Source organism: Thalassophryne amazonica, chromosome 16 (genome assembly GCF_902500255.1).
Source record: "Thalassophryne amazonica chromosome 16, fThaAma1.1, whole genome shotgun sequence".
Lineage (NCBI taxonomy): Eukaryota > Metazoa > Chordata > Actinopteri > Batrachoidiformes > Batrachoididae > Thalassophryne > Thalassophryne amazonica.
Genome location: NC_047118.1, coordinates 2,503,787 through 2,530,200, shown reverse-complemented (window position 1 = coordinate 2,530,200; position 26,414 = coordinate 2,503,787). Strand labels below are relative to the sequence as shown.

Sequence of the window (26,414 nt, the reverse complement as noted above, 5' to 3'; positions counted from 1 at the left end):
ATTCCAAAAACATGGAAAGAAGCTGATATAGTCCCTGTCCCCAAATCTAGTTGCCCAAAGACCTTGAATGAATATAGGCCTGTTGCAATTACATCAATTGTAATGAAAATCTTTGCCACAGCCACTTTATTGAATCTTGTTTTGAACCACCTGGATGGGCACAGAGCCCATGCCAGGCTTTTATTTGTGGATTTTACCTCAGCTTTTAACACTATCCAGCCCCATATTTTAACTAATAGGCTTTTAGATCATTTTAACTTGAGTAAGAATCTAGTGGGGTGGATTCTGAACTTTTTATCTGACAGGACACAGAGTGAGAGTCAATGGTGTTTTATCTGATCATTTCTTAATAACATTTACTCTGATGGACTACCCTGCAGTGGTGAATAAGTTTCATTACACTAGAAGTCTTTCAGAAAGCGCTGTAACTAGGTTTAAGGATATGATTCCTTCTTTATGTTCTCTAATGCCAGTGCAGAGTAGCTACCTAAACTCTGTGAGTGAGATAGAGTATCTCGTCAATAGTTTTACATCCTCATTGAAGACAACTTTGGATGCTGTAGCTCCTCTGAAAAAGAGAGCTTTAAATCAGAAGTGCCTGACTCCGTGGTATGACTCACAAACTCGCAGCTTAAAGCAGATAACCCGTAAGTTGGAGAGGAAATGGCGTCTCACTAATTTAGAAGATCTTCACTTAGCCTGGAAAAAGAGTCTGCTGCTCTATAAAAAAGCCCTCCGTAAAGCTAGGACATCTTACTACTCATCACTAATTGAAGAAAATAAGAACAACCCCAGGTTTCTTTTCAGCACTGTAGCCAGGCTGACAAAGAGTCAGAGCTCTATTGAGCCGAGTATTCCTTTAACTTTAACTAGTAATGACTTCATGACTTTCTTTGCTAATAAAATTTTAACTATTAGAGAAAAAATTACTCATAACCATCCAAAAGACGTATCGTTATCTTTGGCTGCTTTCAGTGATGCCGGTATTTGGTTAGACTCTTTCTCTCTGATTGTTCTGTCTGAATTATTTTCATTAGTTACTTCCTCCAAACCATCAACATGTCTATTAGACCCCATTCCTACCAGGCTGCTCAAGGAAGCCCTACCATTATTTAATGCTTCGATCTTAAATATGATCAATCTATCTTTATTAGTTGGCTATGTACCACAGGCTTTTAAGGTGGCAGTAATTAAACCATTACTTAAAAAGCCATCACTTGACCCAGCTATCTTAGCGAATTATAGGCCAATCTCCAACCTTCCTTTTCTCTCAAAAATTCTTGAAAGGGTAGTTGTAAAACAGCTAACTGATCATCTGCAGAGGAATGGTCTATTTGAAGAGTTTCAGTCAGGTTTTAGAATTCATCATAGTACAGAAACAGCATTAGTGAAGGTTACAAATGATCTTCTTATGGCCTCAGACAGTGGACTCATCTCTGTGCTTGTTCTGTTAGACCTCAGTGCTGCTTTTGATACTGTTGACCATAAAATTTTATTACAGAGATTAGAGCATGCCATAGGTATTAAAGGCACTGCGCTGCGGTGGTTTGAATCATATTTATCTAATAGATTACAATTTGTTCATGTAAATGGGGAATCTTCTTCACAGAATAAGGTTAATTATGGAGTTCCACAAGGTTCTGTGCTAGGACCAATTTTATGCACTTTATACATGCTTCCCTTAGGCAGTATTATTAGACGGCATTGCTTAAATTTTCATTGTTACGCAGATGATACCCAGCTTTATCTATCCATGAAGCCAGAGGACACACACCAATTAGTTAAACTGCAGGATTGTCTTACAGACATAAAGACATGGATGACCTCTAATTTCCTGCTTTTAAACTCAGATAAAACTGAAGTTATTGTACTTGGCCCCACAAATCTTAGAAACATGGTGTCTAACCAGATCTTTACTCTGGATGGCATTACCCTGACCTCTAGTAATACTGTGAGAAATCTTGGAGTCATTTTTGATCAGGATATGTCCTTCAATGCGCATATTAAACAAATATGTAGGACTGCTTTTTTGCATTTACGCAATATCTCTAAAATTAGAAAGGTCTTGTCTCAGAGTGATGCTGAAAAACTAATTCATGCATTTATTTCCTCTAGGCTGGACTATTGTAATTCATTATTATCAGGTTGTCCTAAAAGTTCCCTGAAAAGCCTTCAGTTAATTCAAAATGCTGCAGCTAGAGTACTGACAGGGACTAGAAGGAGAGAGCATATCTCACCCATATTGGCCTCTCTTCATTGGCTTCCTGTTAATTCTAGAATAGAATTTAAAATTTTTCTTCTTACTTCCCTCCACAGCATGTCTTTTTCCTGGTTCTCTCCCTCAGCCCCAACCAGTCCCAGCAGAAGACTGCCCCTCCCTGAGCCTGGTTCTGCTGGAGGTTTCTTCCTGTTAAAAGGGAGTTTTTCCTTCCCACTGTAGCCAAGTGCTTGCTCACAGGGGGTCATTTTGACCGTTGGGGTTTTACATAATTATTGTATGGCCTTGCCTTACAATATAAAGCGCCTTGGGGCAACTATTTGTTGTGATTTGGCGCTATATAAAAAAAATTGATTGATTGATTGATAACTTATAAGGTTTTGAATAATCAGGTCCCATCTTATCTTAGGGACCTCATAGTACCATATCACCCCAATAGAGCACTTCGCTCTCAGACTGCAGGCTTACTTGTAGTTCCTAGGGTTTTTAAGAGTAGAATGGGAGGCAGAGCCTTCAGCTTTCAGGCTCCTCTCCTGTGGAACCAGCTCCCAATTCAGATCAGGGAGACAGACACCCTCTCTACTTTTAAGATTAGGCTTAAAACTTTCCTTTTTGCTAAAGCTTATAGTTAGGGCTGGATCGGGTGACCCTGAACCATCCCTTAGTTATGCTGCTATAGACGTAGACTGCTGGGGGGTTCCCATGATGCACTGTTTCTTTCTCTTTTTGCTCTGTATGCACCACTCTGCATTTAATCATTAGTGATTGATCTCTGCTCCCCTCCACAGCATGTCTTTTTCCTGGTTCTCTCCCTCAGTCCCAACCAGTCCCAGCAGAAGACTGCCCCTCCCTGAGCCTGGTTCTGCTGGAGGTTTCTTCCTGTTAAAAGGGAGTTTTTCCTTCCCACTGTTGCCAAGTGCTTGCTCACAGGGGGTCGTTTTGACCGTTGGGGTTTTTCTGTAATTATTGTATGGCCTTGCCTTACAATATGAAGTGCCTTGGGGCAACTGTTTGTTGTGATTTGGCGCTATATAAATAAAATTGATTTGATTTGAAAACAGGCACACGATAAGAGAAGGCTCGGTGGCTTGCTGACTTTTTTTTTAACCTTAGGGACATAAAGTAGTGATGCGTCCTGAGAATATAGAGCACAGGCTGGTACCTAGGGTGTAATTATGTCAGCTGGGGAGGGAGGTGCTATTCCATGAATAATTTTATAGGTTAGTAACAGAACCTTAAAATAAGCCGGTGAAGCGACACCAAAATGGGTGTAATGTAGTCAAACTTTCTGCTTCCTGTCAAAACTTTGGCAGCAGCATTTTGAACCAATTGGAGAGCCCTAATGCTAGACTGTGTTAAACCTGAAAATAGAACATTGCAGTAGTCCAGTCTAGAAGAGACAAATGCATGAATCGGGGTCTCAGCATCAGCCACAGACAGGATGGGATGAATCTTCGCTATGTTACGAAGGTGAAAGAAAGCAGTCCTGGTGGTTTCTCTGAGGTCAAAGGACAATGTGGGATCAACTTCCAGACCATTTATGCAATAGTTTATGAAATGGATGAGGTATCATACCTCATACCTGAGGTATGAGAGGGTTTTGACCAAGAACCCCAGTGGAGTGTGCAAAATCAAAAACCCAAGAACCAAAGCCTCACCAGCATAAACACTCCTGAGTGTGTGAATGTTGTTATTGTTCCAGTGATTATTAAATAACGAGTGAGCGCCTGTGCAGAGGTGCAGCCACAGAATCTCTTCCTCTTTGTACTTTTCTGGGCTTCCTTAAGTCTCCTTGTCCTCCCTGCTCTGTCCAGACATCAGAACTAGTACTTCTCTCCCTGTCACCTTCACCACTTCTGCAATCGTTGTCCGGTCATCTACCATCTCCCGGCGCTTTTCTCATTTCCTCCCTAAACTGCACACAACACTCTACTTCCTCCAAATCTTATCCTTAGTTCAGCTGCTGCGCTCAACGTCTTCTTCACCTCCAAAGTCTTTCTACATGCTATATTTGTGTGATGGTCTGAGTATTGAGATAACCCCAGCACAGAAGTACAGGCAGGAGAAGAGTCCATAGTTCTTTTCATTGTCAAGGGGGCCACAGAACATTCAAGGTCACACACACTGGAGATCAGTAAACAAGGAGATGTGTCTGTAGGGGATCAGGCAAAGACAGAAGTAAAAATCTACTAGATCAAACACAGGCAAAAAGTATTAGCCGTGCAGATAATTGACATGATTGCGTGTATTATGGTAAAGTTTACTCTTTTAAATAATTTTATTAGTAATTGGAGCGGACTGCGGCCTCAACTTCACCTAAATTCTGGGTCTTTTAGTGAAGTTTAGGGTTAGTGGCCGGCGATCACCTTAGTATTTCTCTGTTTTTCTTGTTGTTTAATGGTGACAAATTATACAGTATTTTTTGTCTTTCTGATGCCTGATTCTGTTTTTTTCTCTCTGTTTAAGGTGCAGCTCCATCCAGAGATGGGTGTGGTATTTATGGTGAAAACCCTCCTGTCCTGTGCACCAAAAGCATTTCTTGTATATTTGTTTTGTGAATTGTTTTGTAATTTATGTTGGTATCATGGCCCAAGCAGAGGGTCACCCCATTGAGTCTGGTCTGCTTGAGGTTTCTTCCTCAGAGGGAGTTTTTCTTACCACTGCTGCTCTGGGGGTTAGTAAGGTTAGACTTTACCTGTGTGAAGCACCTTGAGGCAACTTTGTTGTGATCTGGCGCTATATAAATGAAAATAAATTGAAACTGAATTGAAATTGAAAGGTTTGCACAGACATTGTTTGACATATAATTAAAAAAATTACATATCATTCCAAGCTCTTTAAAAAAAATCACTGTGGTTGGAATGGATTCAGCATGTAAGAAAACATTTTGAAGATATTCCAGAACAGCATGGCAGCATCTTGGAATTTGAAATTTATTGTACTCATGGGAAAAAAATGAGCGTGGAATTATATATATTTCTAAATTATATTTTGAATAATGTCTGTGCAACATTTGATGCTTTTTACCACATATCTGCCCCAATACATCATGCAGACTATTGTACTGTAGTTTTCTTAGGCTGAATCCATTCCAGCCATAATTACATTTGTATAAATAATAATAATAAAAAAAAACAACCCACGACCCGATCCCAGGTAAGTGTTTGAAGATGTATGTAATAAATAAATAAAATAAAATAAAATAAAATTTAAATTATGTATCAAACACCATCTGTGCAAAATGAGTCAAAAACTAGAAATCTAAGATTACTTACAAAGAAACTCTAGGAGGGAAATACTACAGTAACAACAGATGTTAAAAGAAGAAGGTTTAAGTACACTAAGAAGCGACTAATAAAATGCATAACAGGTGTTAAGGCAAACAGGAAGAAAGCAAACGAAAAAGACAAGAGAAGACAATATCAAAGTAAAACAGGAAGTGAACATAAAGTCAAAAAACCGAAATAGACTGTGAATACGTGGAAATTAAACTACAACTGTAAAGACACCAACAGACCACCAGAGGGAGGTAGAGAACAGAGACAGTGACGCAGAAGGCAGAAAAAAAAATCTAAAGCAAAACCTTTAAAGACAGACACCAAAACAAAAAAATAATGAGTGTGACAATTGATGTTGTCAAGTTACACTCTCTCCAGCCAAAACCTTACAGTGTCTGTCAGGTTGCATCTCATGGATCCGAAGTAGACTTCCTCTGCGCACCTACCCCCACCCCCACCCCTGCTCCTCCTTCTTCATCAGCATTTTTATGTAATAACCACAGTCATTTAATCTTTTGCAAAATCCATCCTCAGCTACCCATCCACAGTTCCATCCTTGAAACCGTCCCTGCCCACCACCTCTGTTACCTTCACCAATATCGCCACTGAAGCTGCAACTGGTAGTGGAAAAGACAAAAGTTACAGTATCAGTCACAGCCACAGCCACTTTATCCGGCTGATCTGAATGCCTGTGCTTGATTGATGACCCCCTGGATTCAGTTAGGTCAAGGAGTCTGACTGCCTGCACTGGTGCCATGCTTCACTTCATCCACCACAAGACTGACCCATCTTGGGTGCTAGCTGGCAACCACCCAGGCAGACACTTTGTCCATCAAGACCTCTTGAAAGTAACCAGTTATCTGCTGCAGCCTGGTGGAATGTAGGTGTGTCCTCTGGCTTTTCCAAACACAAGGTTCTTTAATGCTGCAGCACCTGCATGCTGGATCACGCCCAAAGAAAAGCACCACGTGGCCAACAATGTCTTTGCTAACATTTCCTCACAATGCAAGTGAAACTCCTCATCTGGAGCCATTCATTTGACACGAAATCATTCCAGCTGTACCCAACGACCATCTGAAAATATCCATTCAATTCTCCTACTCCAATTCACCAATCTATTTATTTATGCATCATCAGTTTGCTGCACAGTGACTGAAATACAAAATATCAAAAAGAGCATTTGAAAGACGTCTTTGACCACAGTTCATTTCAGTTTTGGCCTCTGTATGAGTGCTTGCACATGCATGTGCACACATGCAAGTGTAATCATGCCATGGTATAAGAAAGTGAGAGGTCAAAACGGTGACATCACTGGTTAAGAAGGGCTGCTGGGGGCAGAGAAGTGGGACAAAAACAGCGGCTGGTTTTTGAGTGGAAGATTGAATTTCAGCCTGACAGTTTTCTCCAGGAGGCAAACCAAGTGGAAGCACAAGACGAATGATGTAGAAAGGCAATAATCACATTATTTATATATGAAATTTATTCATTTATTCCCAACTTGTAACTATTCAAACAGAAAATACCTGTGACTGTTGAAAATGTGAATTCCACCAGTTTACATTTAAATTGTGAGTCAGTATTCAATTAATTGCCTTTAAGGCAGCTGCACACATGTAATTCCTTACATTAGTCGATGTGAAACATCTTTTTGGATATTCATTCATTCATTCATCTTCTACCGCTTAGTCCAATTAAGGGTCGCGGGGGGCTGGAGCTTATCACAGCAGTCATAGGGCGCAAGGCGGGGTACACCGAGGACAGGATGCCAGTCTGTCGCAGGACCACAAGCAGACAAACAAACACAGACACACACACACACACACACACACACACACACACACACACACCTACGGACAATTTAAAGATTCCAATCCACCTAACCCGCATCTCTTTGGATGTGGGAGGAAACCGGAGCACCCGGAGGAAACCCACGCAAACACAGGGAGAACATGCAAACTCCACACAGAAAGGCCACAGGAATTGAACCCACGACCTTCTCCCTGTGAGGCAACAGTGCTAACCACTAAGCCACCGTGCTGCCTCTTTTTGGATATCTCAAAGTAAAATAATACTAGTTAATATCAAAGTGTACATATAAAAAACTGGAGTTATGACTAAGGTCAAAATGACACATATCTATCTATCTATCTATCTATCTATCTATCTATCTATCTATCTATCTATCTATCTATCTATCTATCTATCTATCTATCTATCTATCTATATCCAGCACTTGAACACGCTCAGTTATGTGGCAGAGTGTGAAGCAGAAGGTGCAGCCGAGCAGCCCTGAAGTGGCCACGCTGCTCCTGTGCTTCATGGACCCGGAGCCACGAGGGGGCGTTTGGGGGCGACGCCTCCTCACGTCATCAACGGGACACCTGTTGTGGCACCGCAAAGGGAGAGCACGTGCATTGTGTTCTGCGTGTCTGTTTATAAGAATCTTCTCGCCCAGAAGAAAAAAGAGTGCCAACAACTACCCATAACTGTGTTCTTCACTTGGAAAAAGACACCTGCAGCAAGGTGTGAGTGGACAAAGGCGTGACAGTGGTGTGGCTCCAGGACGAAGAGGTGCGATCAGAGGAACTGTGAAATACTGCTCAGTCACTATTAATAATTTCTTATGTGTCCAACCTCGTAGGTTGATCGTTAAAATTAAATTTGTTAGTTCTAAAAGCCATCATAATTATTTTTAGGAAAACGTTCTGTTTTTATTTCTCAAACAAATGTTTGGGCCTGAAAACAGGTTGGTCTTATTTTTCTACTCAGGTTTGAACTTTGAGAGTGTTTACACACGAGAGAAAAGTGAGAAAATGTTAATGCATGTTTGAGAAAAGTGTATAAAGTGTGTAGTGAGGGGTTTTACAGCATTAAAACGTCTATAATAATTGTAAAAAATAACGCTGATGACTTCACGGATTTCGCCTATTGCGGGCTATTTTTAGAACATAACTCCCGCGATAAACGAGGGACCACTGTGTATCTACATGAAAGGTTTATGTGGGGTTAATCTGCTGTCTCATGTCATTTCTCAGATCAGTTGTTGGTTTGGTTTTGTGGTATGCAGGAGATCACTTGACCAGGGGTCTATACATTCAAATAATAATTTAAAAATACTGTCATCACTCTTTACTCTTAGTCAGTCTCTTACAACGGTGTAGCCTAAATACACCAGCTTTCTGGGAGCGCACCCAATTCATTACACACGCTCAGAGGCAGGTACCATCCGGTGCGCACTTTTTGTGATGACAAACTCATCGCCCCCTTAATATTTTTTTTCTGGCGCCGGGCCTGGTGCTTCATCTCCTCCCCTCTGCCTTTAGACACATGAAGGTGGAGCAAAATAGAGGAGGAGGAGGAGGCGGGGGCTTTCTGATTATGGATCACGGTGAGGGAAATGAGAGTCAAACGCAGAGGGGTCACAGTGATGGCTGTTCTAATGGAGTTGTGATTTGATGCAGCGTGCTGAGAGGAGGAGACCGGCCTGAGTTTGATTTGTTCTGGGTGCACTGGACATGGTAATAAATGTGTCATGAGCATGAAGATGGTTTCACTGCATAGGCTTTATTTTTATTTATTATATAAATTTACATGTATTTTTGTGCATGTGTGCATGTGATGCAGGTCAGAACTGCAAAGGTTTAAAAAGTCAGTGCAGAGTTTAAAAGGCTGCCTGTGAAATTGTGATGCAATTTTATGTTGTGTGTGTGTGTGTGCGCGCGCACTGTGACTTTTAATCTACCATTCAGTTCATGTGGACACCTAAATGTCACATGTAATTTTTAATGCCATTAAATGACACCCCCCCCCCCAAAAAAACCCCAATCAGGTTACTTTAAATGAAAAAAAAAAAACCCACAAAAAACAACAAAACGGTTTGACAAATCGAATCTTCAACTGTGCTCTAACGTTTACATACCCCAACAGAATTTTTGTTTTTTGGCCATTTTTTCAGAGAATATGAACAATAACACAAAAACTTTGTTTTTGTTGAGAAAGGGTCGTAACACGGACCCACAACAGGGGGCGCAAATGAACGGACAATGGATAAGACAAAGAAACAATTTAATGTTGTGAATCGCACAACTAAATACAGATACAGATAATGCCAATTGTACACAAGGTGACGTGCGGGCAGGCTCGAAGATAGGAGACCTCTGGCGATCGGAGAGCCGGGACCCACACAGCTTCCACCACCAACGGCCTGAAGAACACTGGAGCCGCCAAGTCCTGAGTCCCCAGGTGGTCACCATCTTCGGTTGCAGACCCTGGTACTGCTGGCAGAAGATGACAAAACAGTTATGGTGAGTGTGTATCCACACACCCAGTAATCCTTGGAACTAGTTCCTTCGGGAGGGAGAACCTCCACCTCCAGATACGTTATCACTCGTGCAGCTCCTGTTTGTCTTCCTTCTGGATGGAGTGACAGACGAAGACCGTCGTCCTCTCACTATCCGCTAATCCAGTCTTCCACAGACTTCACAGGTACGCGGCTGCACACAGATCACAGTTTAGATACACTGAATAACAACAGCAGAGAAGAATTACCTTCGACGGTAGTTGATTTCTCGGCGAGGAGGTGGAGTAATGATCCGGCTTTTGTAGAGGTGGTGGTGATTGGTGACAGCTGGTGTAAACGAGTGACAGCTGTCACTCTGTCTCGGCGCCCTCTCATGCTTGAAGCCCGCACTCCAAGCAGGGCGCCGACTGGTGGTGGTGGGCCAGCAGTACCTCCTCTTCAGCGGCCCACACAACAGGACCCCCCCCTCAGCGGGCGCCTCCTGGCGCCCGACCAGGCTTGTCCGGGTGTCGGCGGTAGAAATCGGCCAGGAGGGCCGGGTCCAGGATGAAGCTCCTCTTCACCCAGGAGCGTTCTTCGGGTCCGTACCCCTCCCAGTCCACCAGATATTGAAAACCCCGGCCCTTCCGATGGACGTCCAGGAGCCGACGAACAGTCCATGCCAGCTCCCCGTCAATGATACAGGCAGGAGGTGGTACGGGTCCAGGAGTGCAGAGTGGTGAGGCGTGGTATGGTTTTATCCTTGAGACATGAAACACTGGGTGAATCCGCAGTGAAGCTGGGAGTTTCAGCTTCACTGCGGCTGGACTGAGGATCTTGAGTATTGAGAATGGTCCGATGAACCAGTCTTTGAGCTTTTGTGATTCAACCTGCAGTGGGATGTCCTTGGTTGATAACCACACCTCCTGCTCAGGCTGGTATGCAGGGGCCGGGGAACGCCGGCGATCTGCATGGGCCTTAGCCCTCGTCCGGGCCTGCAACAGGGCAGAACGGGCGGTCCGCCACACCCGGCGGCACCTTCGCAGGTGGGCCTGGACCGAGGGGAGCCCGACCTCTCCCTCCACAAGTGGAAACAATGGGGGCTGATACCCCAAACACGCCTCGAAAGGGGAGAGGCCGGTAGCAGATGAGACCTGGCTATTGTGGGCGTACTCGATCAAGGCCAGATGGTCACTCCAAGCCGCCGGATGTGCGGAGGTTACGCAGCGGAGAGCCTGTTCCAATTCCTGGTTCGCCCGCTCTGCCTGGCCGTTCGTCTGTGGGTGATACCCGGACGAGAGACTCACGGTGGCCCCCAGTTCCTTACAAAAACTCCTCCATACCTGCGACGAGAACTGGGGACCACGATCCGAAACGATGTCCGATGGTATCCCATGCAGACGCACAACGTGGTGGACCAGGAGGTCTGCTGTCTCCTGGGCTGTCGGGAGCTTCGGGAGGGCCACGAAGTGGGCCGCCTTGGAGAACCGGTCCACTATCGTGAGGATGACGGTGTTACCCTGGGACGGCGGGAGGCCCGTGACGAAGTCCAGGCCGATGTGAGACCAGGGGCGATGAGGCACAGGCAGGGGCTGGAGGAGGCCCCTGATCTTGTGATGATCCGCCTTGCCCCTAGCACAGGTGGTGCAGGCCTGGACATAGTCCCGGACGTCGGCTTCCAGTGACGCCCACCAGAAGCGCTGCTGGACTACTGCCACGGTCCTACGCACTCCGGGATGACAGGAGAGCTTGGATCCATGGCAGAAGTCCAAGACAGCAGCCCTGGCTTTTGGTGGGACGTAAACTCTGTTCTTAGGACCGTTCCCCGGGTTCGGGTTCCTGGTCAGGGCCTCCCGGACGGTCTTCTCCACGTCCCATGTGAGGGTGGCCACGACAGTGGACTCGGGAACGATGGTCTCGATGGGGTCTGACAACTCGGCCTTGGCTTCCTCTTCGTGCACCCGGGACAGTGCGTCGGATCGTTGGTTTCTAGTCCCGGGACGGTAGGTGATCCGGAAGTCAAAGCGTCCAAAGAACAGGGACCAGCGGGCTTGCCTGGGGTTCAGCCGCTTGGCGGTCCGGATGTACTCCAGGTTCCGATGGTCCGTGAAAGGCACCGTAGCTCCCTCCAACAGGTGTCTCCACTCTTCAAGAGCCTCCTTAACCGCGAGGAGTTCCCGATTGCCCACGTCATAGTTGTGTTCTGCGGGGGTCAACCTGCGGGAAAAGTAGACACATGGATGGAGAACCTTGTTGGACTCCCCACTCTGGGACAGAACGGCTCCTATCCCTGAGTCAGAGGCGTCCACCTCCACTATGAACTGGCGAGTAGGATCAGGCTGCACCAGAACTGGTGCAGACGAAAACCGGCATTTCAACTCCCTAAATGCGGCTTCGCACCGATCCGACCAAGTGAAGGGGACTTTAGGGGAGGTCAGGGCAGTCAGGGGGCTAACAACCTGACTGTAACCTTTAATGAACCTCCAATAGAAATTTGCAAAGCCGAGGAACTGTTGCAGCTTCCTACGGCTTGTTGGTTGGGGCCAATCTCTCACCGCCGCAACCTTGGCCGGATCCGGGGCGACGGAGTTGGAGGAGATGATGAACCCCAGGAAGGACAAAGAAGTGCGGTGGAACTCACACTTCTTGCCCTTCACAAACAACCGGTTTTCTAGTAACCGCTGCAGGACCTGACGTACATGCTGGACATGAGACTCAGGGTCCGGAGAAAAGATGAGTATGTCATCCAGATATACGAAGACAAACTGGTGCAGGAAGTCCCGCAAGATGTCATTAACCAATGCTTGGAACGTCGCGGGGGCATTAGGGAGGCCGAACGGCATGACCAGGTACTCAAAATGACCTAACGGGGTGTTAAATGCCGTCTTCCATTCGTCTCCCTTCCGGATCCGAACCAGGTGGTACGCATTCCTAAGATCAAGTTTGGTGAACATTTTGGCTCCATGCAGGGGCGTGAACACCGAATCCAACAGGGGCAACGGGTATCGATTGCGAACCATAATCTCGTTCAGCCCTCTGTAGTCAATGCATGGACGGAGTCCGCCGTCTTTTTTACCCACAAAAAAGAAACCCGCACCCATCGGGGAGGTGGAGTTCCGAATCAACCCGGCGGCTAAGGAGTCCCGGATGTAGGTCTCCATCGATTTGCGTTCCGGACGTGAGAGCTTGTACAATCTACTGGACGGGTACTCAGCGCCCGGAATCAAATCGATGGCACAATCGTACGGTCGGTGCGGGGGAAGAGTGAGTGCCAGATCTTTGCTGAAGACGTCAGCAAGATCGTGGTACACCTCGGGCACCGCCGTCAGATTGGGGGGGACTTTGACCTCCTCTTTAGCTGTAATTCCGGGTGGAACCGAGGATCCAAGACACTCCCGGTGGCAGGTTTCGCTCCACTGCGTCACCACCCCAGACGGCCAATCAATCCGGGGATTGTGCTTCGCCATCCATGGAAATCCCAGAATCACTCGGGAGGTAGAAGGTGTTACATAAAACACAATCTCCTCCCTGTGATTCCCAGACACAACCAAGGTTACTGGCTGTGTCTGATGTGTAATTAACGGGAGTAGAGTGCCATCTAGTGCTCGTACCTTCAATGGTGAAGGCAGGGCCACCAGAGGAAGCCCTACTGCCCTGGCCCATCTGCTGTCCAGCAGATTCCCTTCTGACCCCGTGTCTACCAGTGCTAGGGCGTGAAGGGTTAAATCCCCACTCAGGATTGTTACTGGGATTCGTGCTGATTTATGGGTTTTCCCTGTGTAAATATTATGGCCCACCCTTAACCCAGTTCCTAAGGATGGGCGTTGGAGTTTGATCGTTTGGGGCAGTCTTTTAACATGTGCTCACAAGAGCCACAGAAAAAACACTCCCCGCGGGCCAGCCTCCTTTGTCTGATATTTGATTTTAATTTGGCCCTGCTCGTGTCCATAGCTTCGTCAGCAGGGGGAGCTGTTGCCACACGGAGCCCTCTGGCAGTGGAACGTAGGGAAGACGACACTCTTTCGGACCCGGAGGAGAGAGGGACGGCTTGTGCCCGACCACGCCCCCCGGCCTGCTCCCGACGGTGTTCATTCAACCGGTTGTCTAAACGTATAACCAAACTGACAAGCCCATCGAAGTCTGCCGGTTCGTCCTTAGCCAGTAAATGCTCCTTCAGTACTGGAGACAGTCCGCTTATGAAGGCGGCGCGGAGCGCAACATTATTCCAGCCGGACCTCGCAGCCGCAATGCGGAAGTCGACTGCATAATCAGCTGCGCTTCGGCGCCCCTGTCTCATTGACAGCAGCACGCTCGAGGCGGTCTCGCCTCTGTTGGGATGATCAAACACCTGTTTGAATTCCTGTACAAACCCAGCGTATGACGTCAGGAGCCACGAATTCTGTTCCCAAAGCGCCGTAGCCCAAGCGCGTGCCTCACCTCGAAGCAAATTAATCACATAAGCCACCCGGCTGGCATCTGATGCGTACATAACTGGACGCTGTGAAAAAACGAGCGAACACTGCATTAAGAAGTCTGCGCACGTTTCGACACAACCTCCGTACGGTTCTGGAGGGCTTATGTAAGCTTCAGGGGACGGTGGGGGGGTTTGTTGAACGGCCAGTGGAATGTCTGTCTGTGGCCCAGAGCCAGCAGGAGGAGTCACTGCAGCAGCGCTCGAGTCACGCGCTTCCACTCTGGCGGTGAGAGCCTCCACCCTGCAATTGAGGACTGCATTCTGCTCGGTTACCAGATTTAACTGAGTGGTGAAAGCGGTAAGGATTTGCTGCAGTTCACTTACAATGCCTCCTGCTGACGCCTGCGCTCCTTGTTCTCCCATTGGCTGTTCAAGCTGTGGTTGACGCCCCTCGGGATCCATGACGAATGGCCGAGAAATCCTGTTGAGAAAGGGTCGTAACACGGACCCGCAACAGGGGGCGCAAATGAACGGACAATGGATAAGACAAAGAGTAACAATTTAATGTTGTGAATCGCACAACTAAATACAGATACAGATAATGCCAATTGTACACAAGGTGACGTGCGGGCAGGCTTGAAGATAGGAGACCTCTGGCGATCGGAGAGCCGGGACCCACACAGCTTCCACCACCAACGGCCTGAAGAACACCGGAGCCGCCAAGTCCTGAGTCCCCAGGTGGTCACCGTCTTCGGTTGCAGACCCTGGTACTGCTGGCAGAAGATGACAAAACAGTTATGGTGAGTGTGTATCCACACACCCAGTAATCCTTGGAACTAGTTCCTTCGGGAGGGAGAACCTCCACCTCCAGATACGTTATCACTCGTGCAGCTCCTGTTTGTCTTCCTTCTGGATGGAGTGAGAGACGAAGACCGTCGTCCTCTCACTATCCGCTAATCCAGTCTTCCACAGACTTCACAGGTACGCGGCTGCACACAGATCACAGTTTAGATACACTGAATAACAACAGCAGAGAAGAATTACCTTCGACGGTAGTTGATTTCTCGGCGAGGAGGTGGAGTAATGATCCGGCTTTTGTAGAGGTGGTGGTGATTGGTGACAGCTGGTGTAAACGAGTGACAGCTGTCACTCTCTGTCTCGGCGCCCTCTCATGCTTGAAGCCCGCACTCCAAGCAGGGCGCCGACTGGTGGTGGGCCAGCAGTACCTCCTCTTCAGCGGCCCACACAACAGTTTTCACTCATATAGTGGTTGGGTGAAGCTATTTATTGCCAAACAACTGTGTTTACTCCTTTTAAATCATAATGACAATAGAAACGACCCAAATGACCCTGATCAAAACTTTACACCCCCCTGTTCTTCATATCGTGTGTTGCCCCCTTTAACCTCACTGACAGCTTGGAGTCTTTTGTGGTGGTTGTGGACGAGGCTCTCTGATGGTGAAGCTGCCACTGAATATGTCTTGACCTTTATTTACATCAGTTATGAAGAAATACAAACAGTATGACTCTCTGTGGTGAATCTGTGTGGAGTAGACAGTTTCTCAAAAACTGAGTGACTGTGCAAGAAGGAGAAGAGTGAGGAAAGCCACCAAGACACCCAGACAGCCCAGAAGAAGTTACAGGCTTCTGTGGCTGTGATTGGAGACATTGTGCACAGTGCAAGTTTTGCATCACCACTCTGAGCTTCATAGTGAGCAGAGGATTTTCTTTCACCAAAACAGATCAAATATAGGCTTACATCTCAGATTTACCTTCTGGCAATTTGTAGCTGAACTTTCAGGTCCTCCATTTAAGAAAATCCTCCTCTGTCCAGGTTTCCACTCATGTCCCCATTTCTTGTTTTTCTCTGTTGCCAGGCTGAAGCTGATTTTTCTCCAGAGACAACAAACTTAAACCATGAAAGACAAGAAGCAGAAAGACAAAGAGACAGATGATCAAGTCAAAGGAGGTGTGCTAGAAGGAGGGAAAATGAATGACAAAGAGAAAACCAACAAATCTGGTGATGAACACAAGTTTACCAAAGACCAGCAGAAGGTTGAGAAGGACAGAAGTCTGAATGAATCATGTGTGGAAGTCAGGAGAGATGCCCACTGCTCCCAGCGGAGGAGCAACAGGGCTCTGATGAAGCGTTTGGCCATCAATGTCTCAGGGATGCGCTATGAGACGCAGCTCCGCACCCTCGCCCGATTTCCAGACACACTATTGGGTGACCCTCAGCGCCGACTTCACTACTTCGACCCGATGCGGAATGAGCTGTTCTTAGACAGGAACCGTGCCTGCTTTGATGCCATCCTTCACTTCTACCAGTCTGGTGGGAGGCTAAGGAGACCCGCCAACACCCCTCTGGACATTTTCCTTGAGGAGCTACACTTCTACGAGCTTGGAGATGAGATTATCGACCGCTTTAAGGCAGATGAAGGCTTCCCCAAAATAGAGGAGAGACCCTTACCCACCAACAAGTTACAGCGCCGCCTCTGGATGCTGTTTGAGTATCCAGAGTCCTCCAGCGGAGCCCGCATCATCGCCATCATCAGCATCATGGTTATTGTGATTTCCATCCTCATCTTCTGCTTGGAAACTTTGCCGGAGTTCAGGGCTGAGAAGGAAAAGAGGGAGGTGAGGAGGAATTGGGGATGGGTAACCCAGTTTAAAACCACATGAGGGGTTAAGAGTAGTGTGGTGACAAAGTGGCATATCCATAGGGATGTGGCAACTCTGACCCAAAAGGGGCCAACAAGGACCTTAAACCCTCAGTGGTCCATGGACTCACTGGAGAGTCTGCATCTATGTTTCTGGACCCATAAGGCTTGGAGTATTGTTTCAATTAGTTTGGCACTTTGTATGAATGCTAATATATATATATATATATATATATATATATATATATATATATATATATATATATATATATATATATATATATGTACCTTTAATGGTACTATAAATACACTTTATGTATGTTTTCTAGAGTCGGTTAATCAATTATTCACTATACCACCACCAAGATGTAACAATTTCAGCCCCAGTTGCTCTGTCTGTCTGTCTGTCTGTCTGTCTGTCTGTCTGTCTGATAGTCTGCAAGATACCCCCAAAAAACATAAGTGGGTTTCAGTGATAGTCTGTGGACTCAGAAGAGACGGTTCCATTTTTGACCAGATGTGGAAACAGAACATTTTTTTATAGGATCTAACATTGATATAGGCATTATTTCTACCTTGGAAAAGCAGCAGTTCCACCTGCATTTAACCCCAGTTAAGGAAAGACAAAGAGATGAATATTCAGCTTTTACAGGTATATGACATTCATGAGTACACTCTAGTTTGATCTGGTGACTGGAGCCCTGGTGTCTTCTAGGCTTTCTTTAATCTTCTCTGGTTTTCACTTTGAAGTTTCCAACTTGACCAGGACATCTGCATCGCATCATCAGTTGCTTTCGATGGACCACAGTTGTGGTTTGGGGATTTTTCATTGAAATCCTGCTCATCACTGCCAAGACCCACATTGACCATCAGTGTGTCTGCATGTGGTGTCACTTACCTCAGTAGTGATATTCATGTCTCTGGGAGCTCATTCTGTTAGTCAAGAGATGTCTAAGAAGGATAACTGGACAGAGGTTGCTTGGTGATGGCAGTACTTTTGCAGCAGAGTAAAGCTCCAAGTGTTTGGTACTTCCGGTCCTACTGTAGGGTTGTGAGATCTGGATGCCAACCAGTAATGACTATGACTACATTCCTACTTGATCCCACAGGAGAATCCTTACATATGACTGGAAATACCTTTTCAAATGAAGGGTTACTTTGGGAGACCCAGTGTAGGTGAACTGCTTGTATTGTGAAGGAAAACCAGGTGACTCTACAGCCATTTCCTGCCTTTCTGTGCGTTTGACCCAACACTTCTGATGACCACAGCAACTGAGTGAGGCCCAGAAGACATTCACATATCACCCATGGCTGCAGTGGATAGTTGACTATTTTTGGGATATATGGAGCGCTGGACTGCTTGGGTGGCTGCCAGTTGGGACCCAGGGTGGCTCCATAGGGTGGTGCAGCACCAGCACAAGCACTGGTCCAAAACTGAACTTGGAGCTGTCCTCACAAGTTAGAACTATTATACTGAAGCAATGTAGAAGGTCATGATATGACAAAAAAATTAAAGTGGTCACATTCCAGAGGTTTGACTCTTTGACTGGCTGAGCAAACATGAGCACAGCAAAGCAACAGGGGTCACTGTGCCAATGATGCAGCCCTCAGGACTGAAAATAAAGGGAACTGGACGAGATACAGAAGAAACCAAGACATTTTTCTGGGATTATTTTGGACTCGTCCTTATATCTGATCCACTTAGACTGAGTGGAAGGAATGAAAGGAGATGAGAAGTGCAGTTAAACCCTGATGGAAAAACAAGAGTTGGGAAAGACGAGAGGGAAGGACGAGAAAGCGAGGCTGAGCAGGTTTAGTGGTGGGTGGGGGCACGTGGAGGGCTGAATGATGTTGAGTGAAGGGTGAATAATGAATGGGGAAGTCATGGCCTAGACAAACAGGTTTTTGATCAGAGGGTCATAGGTTCAATTGTCAAACCAGACAGGGGAATTACCCAGGTGCTCTTGAGCATGGCTTTAACTCCACAGTTGCTCCTGATCTGCAGTTGCATGACAGCAGCATGACATGGGTGTGTGAATGGATGAATAAGAGGCACCGCGCTGAGAGTGTCTGCTTTAGATGGTAAATGCAGTCCAAGAGACGAGTGTGAAGGAACGGAGACGAGCTTGTCTCACATTACCCCCCGAAGAACTGAACGGGTTATATATAGAGAGAGAGAACGCCATCAACACATAAACCAGCGTCTGTATAAATATACACAGTGACTCATACACATGGACAACGGCTCAGAAAACAGGCTGATCTTCACCTTTTTTGATGACCGCTGCAAAATAAATGACATAGTTGGAGGTGTAGGTGATTCTGGAGGATCAGGGAGGAACTCAACAGTGCATGTTGCCCAGGTAGACCTGTAGAACATGCGATTGAGAAGTTTTAAGCCTGACCCTGAAAAAGTAGGGCGTGGTTCTCCATCTTTTGTATTCTGAGAAACCAACATAGAATAATAAGTGAAATAAGGGCCTGGCTTTGATTCCTCATCACGTTTCGTGCATCTTTGACTGAACACTTCATCTGCAACATCCCCGTTCACCCACCTGTAAATGGTTGCAGTGATGGACCGGTATCCTGCCCAAGGGGAGATGCTCCTCTTATGGAATCCGGGGATTAGAACAGACACTAATGGGCCTCGGGGTCTATATAGGACTTACTTCTTCTTGTAGAGTGAAGACAAAGAAAAATACTCATCTGGCACTGATGTACTGTTAAAAATGAATCAAATTCAGCAGGTGTAAACTCTAAAGTGTTGAAATGTATTTACAGCATCATTTCAGGATTTTTCAAGCAAATATCAAGTAGAGTGAGTGAGGGGGAAAAGCAATGACAAACATAAAAACAGAGTGTCTGGGACTATACTGTGTGCTGCCGGCTATGAAAAGTTGAAAATAAAACATCTTAAACCACCAGCAACTTCCCAGAAAAAGAAAGAAAACAAGCAGCTATGTTAAGTGGACTGTCAGATGACTCTCGTCTGGGGTGAAACACAACCTGGAGTCACATGAACTTAATTCTTTTTGCATGTTTAAATATAGAGAAAGTGATTTATATAAAAGTCTGTGCAGACTGATAAAACATGTGAGTGAAAATGGAGAGGACACAAAGTTAGCACAGTATCAAAGACTGCTCAGGCTCCATCAGCTTGTGCTGACACACATCATATTCCAAATGTGCTGAGGACAAATTCTGACAATAATTACTTCTCACGTAACTCAACTCTTTGACTGTTTACACCAGCTCTCTGTGCTCAGCCTGGTTTCCATGGAGCTATTTATGATTTCTTTGACTTACAGTGCATCCGAATAGTATTCACTCTCCCACATTTTATGTTACAGCCTTATTCCAAAATGGATGAAATTCATTTCTTTCCTCAAGATTCTACACACAATACCCCATAATGACAATGACAAAAAAGTTTTTTTTTTTTTGGATTGTTGCAAATTTATTTAAAAAACAAAACAAAACGACAACAACAAACTACACAAGTATTCACAGTCTTTTCCGTGAAGCTCAAAATTGACCTCAGGTGCCTCCTGTTTCCACTGATCATCCTTGAGATGTTTCTCCAGCTTAATTTGACTCCACCTGGGGTAAATTCAGTTGACTGGACATGATTTGGAAAGACACACACCTGTCTACATATAAGGTCCCACAGTTGACAGTCAGAGCACAAACCAAGCATGAAGTCAAAAGAATTGTCTGTAGACCTCAGAGACAGGATTGTCTCCAGGCACAAATCTGGGGAAGGGTACAGAAACATTTATGCTGCTTTGAAGGCCCCAATGAGCACAGTAGCCTCCATCATCAGTAAATGGAAGAAGTTCAGATCCACCAGGACTCTTCCTAGAGCTGGCTGCCCATCTAAACTGAGCAATCGGGGGAGAAGGACCTTAGTCAGGGAGGTGACCAAGAACCCGATGGTCACTCTGTCAGAGCTCCAGCATTCCTCTGTGGAGAGAGGAGAACCTTCCAGAAGGACAACCATCTCTGCAGGAATCCACCAATCAGGCCTGTATGGTAGAGTGGCCAGACGGAAGCCACTTCTTAGTAAAAGGCACATGGCAGCCCACCTGGAGTTTGACAAAAGGCACCTGAAGGACTCTCAGACCAGGAGAAACAAAATTCTCTGGTCTGATGAGTCAAAGATTGAACTCTTTGGTGTGAATGCCAGATGTCATGTTTAAAGAAACTAGGCACCATCCCTACAGTGAAGCATAGTGGTGGCAGCATCATGCTGTGGGGATTAACATTTATTTAACCAGGCTGGTCCTATTGAGATCAAGACCTCTTTTGCAAGGGAGACCTGGACATTTATAAGTTTCCAATTCACCTAACCTGCATGTCTTTAAATGTGGGATTAAACCGGAGCACCTGGAGGAAACACACACAAACACAGGGAGAACATGCAAACTCCACACAGAAAGGCCACAGGTAGGAATCGAACCCATGGCCTTCTTGCTGTGAGACAACAGTGCTAACCATTAAGTCACCATGCTGCCCAAATGGAGACTGGTCAGGTTTGAGGGAAAGATGAATGCAGCAATGCACAGACATCCTGGATGAAAACCTGCTCCAGAGCGCTCTTGACCTCAGACTGGGGCGAAGGTTCATCTTTCAGCAGGATAATGACCCCCAGCACACAGCCAAGATATGAAAGGAGTGGCTTCAGGACAACTCTGTGAATGTCCTTGAGTGGCCCAGCCAGAGTCCAGACCTGTATATGATTGAACATCTCTGCAGAGATCTGAAAATGGCTGTGTGCTGCAAAGAGAAATGGGCAAAAGTGCCCAAAGATAGGTGTGCCAAGCTTATGGCATCATATTCAAGAAGACTTGACATTATAATTGCTGCCAAATGTGTACCAACGTAGGATTGAGCAAAGAGTGTGAATACTTATGTACATGTGCTTTATCAGTTATGTATTTTATTGAATTTGTAAACATTTCAAAAAAACATTTCTCATGCTGTCATTATGGGGTATTGTGAGTAGAATATTGAGAGGAAAAATGAATGTACTCCATTTTAGAATAAGAATGTAACACAACAAAATGTGGAAAAAGGTTAGCACTGTGAATGCTTTCTGGATGCACTGTAATTCCTTTATACTCATATTTCACAGTTTGATAGATTATGTGGTCGGTATGAGACTTTCCTGGTGGCAGGAGTGGTGGCCTAGTGGTTAGTGCCCTTGGTTTCAGTGCAGAAGGCTCCCAGTTCAAACCCTACTGCTGCCCCATTTTTCTATATAATGTGGAGTTGCATTTGGAGGGGCATCTGGTGTAAAACTTGTGCCAAATCAACATGCAGGATGGACCTGGAGTGAAAACAATGGAGCAACCAAAGGGACTTACTATGGGACTTTCATGGTATCATAACCTTCAGCAAACATACTACGGGACATAACAGTATTCCGGGATAGGCCAAAATTATATTGCACCTGTATTCATTTGAAATGTCCACCAGGTGGAGATATTGCTCTTTTTCAAGAACCTTAAGACACAGTGATGACCAACCTGTTGCTTATACTAGTAGATTAGGCACACACGGTGTCCAATGGAGTATAAAACATTATTTTTGTTTCGTTGTGCACATTATCTCTTGTTATTGCTCCCTTTCACAAGTGCAAGGAGCTAGTTACTGATGTTTGTTGGAATTAATTCAAAGTAAAATGTCACTTTTAGGGGGAAAAAAGGTCACTTGTTCATCTGCCAGAAATAATTTTCACCAACACGTAGTAACGCCCAAGTCGTCACATTTGGTTGCTTGGTCAGTGCCCCTTCATGTCACATAGTGACATATACGAAAATGTGTTTTTTTGGGGGGATAAACAGCAGCATCTTTTCCCTCTGATAACAGACTATCTGCTTGGCTTACATGTCATAGAGGAACATTTGTCTATGTTTGGGTTAGCGTTATGGATTAGGGTATGGTTAGATTAAATTAGATTACACAGAATTTTATTAATCCCTTGGGAAGACTCCCTCAGGGAAATTAAGGTTCCAGCTGCATTGTATCGTAGCACACGAGGTAATAATCACACAGAGTTCAAAAGTAAAAATAAAAATCAATTTATAAAATGTAAATACAAATATAAATACCAGAAATACTACCCACTACTGCCTTACTGGCTACTACTGTTCCTCTCCTTCCTGTCCTCTGTCTTCCTGTTACTCCTCCTCCCCCTGAGTGAGGAGTTGTACAGTCTGATGGCCTGAGGGACAAAGGAGTTTTTCAGTCTGTTGGTCCTGCACTTGGGAAGGAGCAGCCTGTAACTGAAGAGGTTCCTCTGGTTGCTGATGACGGTGTGCAGAGGCTGACTGGCATCATCCATAATGTTCAGCAGTTTGCCCAGTGTTCTCTTCTCTGCCACCGTCACCAGAGAGTCCATCTTTCTGCCAACCACCCGGCTGATTGGCGTTTCAACCTGCTCTCCTACTGTTTTCACTCCAGTGAGGAGGGTAGCATTATACCCTGCAGGATTAAATACAAGACAAGTGTATGAGCTCTTCTTGAGCCAACGGCCATCATGCACAAAGGCGGTTCTGATAGTCAACTCAGCACCAGTTCCGGCAACATGCAATGAGTTGTTCCTATGACCGTCTCAGCTATATTGTGTTGCTGACTAATAGGGCATCTCATCAAGGGACACTACACCTGACATCATGGTGCAGCCTCACAGTTTAGTTCTAAGACAGTCCAATTTAGAGTTAGAGATATGGCTACCACATGCGGGGCAACTGATGCGCTACATCATATGGCAGTGGCGAGAAGTGAGGGAAGTCAATGTTACTACATCAACAATGTGACCATCACACGCCAAAGCCACCAGAAAACTGTCTCTTAACCTAGGACCTTGGAATGTTAGAACCACAAATGGAGTGACACATCAAAAAGACCTTGCACTTTGCACTTTGAGATTCCATGGAATGTGCATTACAAATAAAATGTATTATTATTATTAAAAAACCTGATTGTGTAACAGCGATTAAGTGTGTAGAGTTGGAGAAAGGACACAGCTGCACCCTCAGTGAAGTTCAACGAAGGGCTCAGTAAATCTTATTGAAAGAAGTCATACAATATTCTGGAATGGTGGGAAAAAAATCATCAAAATGAGCCATTTTCATCAAAATGTGACAACTTGGGTGTGAGACTGGATTGAAATTGAATGTCTGTGAGCTATTTCACAAAATGTGTGATGTGTCTTCCTGATGGTGCATTGTCCTCGAGAAATGGCATATCAGTCAACAACACAACACTAAAAGACCTCGTCACGTCATGACAGAAAGACGCACTGATCAAATGTAAAAATGAGAGGAGTTGGGACAGAGAATGTGTAGAAAATCTTGCTGCATTTTCTATACAGACTTACAGAGCAAAAAAGTCTGATGTTAGCTTGTTAATAAACAAAGTTATCTGCCTTGTTAGCAACACTAGAGTTTAATTTCACTAAGCACTGTACTTATTCTTGAAGCAGATTTTTATCTGGAATTCAGTAAGGAGCTGCAGGTTGTGCAATGTTTGTCTTTCTGTTGTAGTCATTCTTCAAAAACACACTTTGCACATTTGGTGGCTTTCCTCCTATAAATATGTGTGTGTGTGTGTGTGTGTGTGTGTGTGTGTGTGTGTGTGTGTGTGTGTGTGTGTGTGTGTGTGTGTGTGTGTGTGTGTGTGTGTGTGTGTGTGTGTGTGTGTGTGTGTGTTTCAAACAAAATATTCCCTCACTCCGTCAGACATGATATACAGCTCTTGGCTATTTGAAGTTCACTGACTGACTCTTGTGGAATAAAATCAGGTTTGTTTCCAGTATTGCATTTACACCATGTAAACTGCTGTTGACATGTTTGCTGTTCTGGAACTGTGCCATTTCCAGCTGGTGATATATTGTGAGGCCGGTAATCAGCTCATGCCTGCATGATCTGGAAGACCTCAATGTTTTGTTCAAATGTTCATACATTTGTTGTTGTTGTGTTTTGCAGCAATTCACCACCATCCCTCACCCCACAATAGAGAACGAAACCATCTCTGTCCCACCTGGTTTCACGCCCTTCCAAGACCCTTTTTTCATCGTAGAGACAATCTGCATATGCTGGTTCTCCTTTGAACTCATCATTCGCTTCATCTGTGCGCCGAGCAAGATGCGTTTTTTCAAAGACGTCATGAACATCATTGACTTTTTTGCTATCATTCCTTATTTTGTCACAATAGGAACAGAGCTGGCCAAAGACAAGGATTCTCAGCCCTCCGTGTCCCTGGCCCTCATCAGGATTATCAGGCTGGTGAGGGTATTCAGGATCTTCAAACTGTCTCGGCACTCCAAGGGCCTCCAGATCTTGGGCCAGACACTGAAAGCGAGCCTGCGAGAGCTCGCCCTGCTCATTTTCTTTGTCTTTATTGGCGTCATAGTCTTTTCTAGTGCTGTCTACTTTGCTGAGGTGGACAGTCCCGGCACATCGTACACCAGCATCCCTGAGGCCTTCTGGTGGGCGGTGGTGTCCATGACCACAGTTGGCTACGGGGACATGTACCCAGAGACTGTTGGGGGAAAGTTGGTGGGCACCATGTGCGCCATCGCTGGCGTGCTCACCATCTCACTGCCAGTGCCCGTCATTGTGTCCAACTTTAGCTACTTCTACCATCGTGAGATGGAGTGTGAGGAGAGTACGGAGTACCACCATGTTTCCACATCACTTTGGGACAGTGACAAGCAAGAAGATGAAGAGGAGGAAGATGAGAAAGAAAGGGATGAGGGGCCTGAGGCCATGGGTGATTATTCGCCTCTGTATAGACACAGTAACTTCCCCTCTCCTCTTAACGGCACTCTGTTGACTGGACTTTGTGAACTTCAGCCAGCAAGCGAACAGAGACCTTTGCACTTCTGCTTAGGTGAACCTCTCATCACTCAGGTTTGATGAATAACAGACCGAAAAGTGTTTAAATTATTTGGAATCCTGCTTTTCTTTAAGAAAAGATGGAAAGACATCAAAAGAAACAGAAGGAAATGAGTAGCAAAAGAATGTGGGACAAAAAAGAAGAGTAACGCTGTATTCATATGTTGATGGTAACCACTGGGCCTCCACACCCCCCAACTTTATACTCATAATAACTGCATTTAGCATTTTGCAAATCAAAACAGGAGTGTCTCATTTTTGATTGATTCACCTGTCTGTGAAGTTACAACTTATTTTTTCTTTGCAGCATTACACTAATCATCCCTCTTAATGGTTAGAAAATCAAATGTGTCTGCAAAAAAGAATGAATCTCTCCCTGTCCATCTTTGATCAAAAAACGTAAGTCCCTTCGGCTGCTCCCTTGTTTGCACTCGGGGTCGCCACAGCAAATCCAAGGTGGATCTGCATGTTGAATTGGCACAAGTTTTACGCCGGATGCCCTTCCTGACGCAACTCCACATTACATAGAGAAAAGTGGCAGGGGTGGGATTTGAACCCAGAACCTTCTGCACTGAAACCAAGTGCACTAACCACTTGGCCACCACTGTTGAATAATAATAGTAAGTTGCTCATAAAACCAAGGGACACAACTGTAAGTTGAT

General features: G+C 45.4%; 1 protein-coding gene across 1 annotated transcript; it reads left to right on the top strand.

Moving 5' to 3' along the window:
• The first annotated feature begins 8,939 nt into the window (after positions 1 to 8,939).
• LOC117527697 (potassium voltage-gated channel subfamily A member 7-like) lies at positions 8,940 to 26,139 on the top strand. The gene is made up of 3 exons (XM_034190155.1): positions 8,940 to 9,014; positions 16,067 to 16,826; positions 24,841 to 26,139. Exons 2-3 carry the CDS (start codon positions 16,107 to 16,109, stop codon positions 25,771 to 25,773), a joined length of 1,653 nt encoding a protein of 550 aa, XP_034046046.1. The 5' UTR covers positions 8,940 to 9,014; positions 16,067 to 16,106; the 3' UTR covers positions 25,774 to 26,139.
• Positions 26,140 to 26,414: the final 275 nt, after the last annotated feature.

Bases quoted from the DNA above. Each gene is read 5' to 3' on its own strand.
- LOC117527697 (XM_034190155.1), top strand. From the start codon at position 16,107: ATGAAAGACAAGAAGCAGAAAGACAAAGAGACAGATGATCAAGTCAAA. The intron at 16,827-24,840 runs GTGAGGAGGAAT...TGTGTTTTGCAG, and splicing joins CTGAGAAGGAAAAGAGGGAG to CAATTCACCACCATCCCTCA.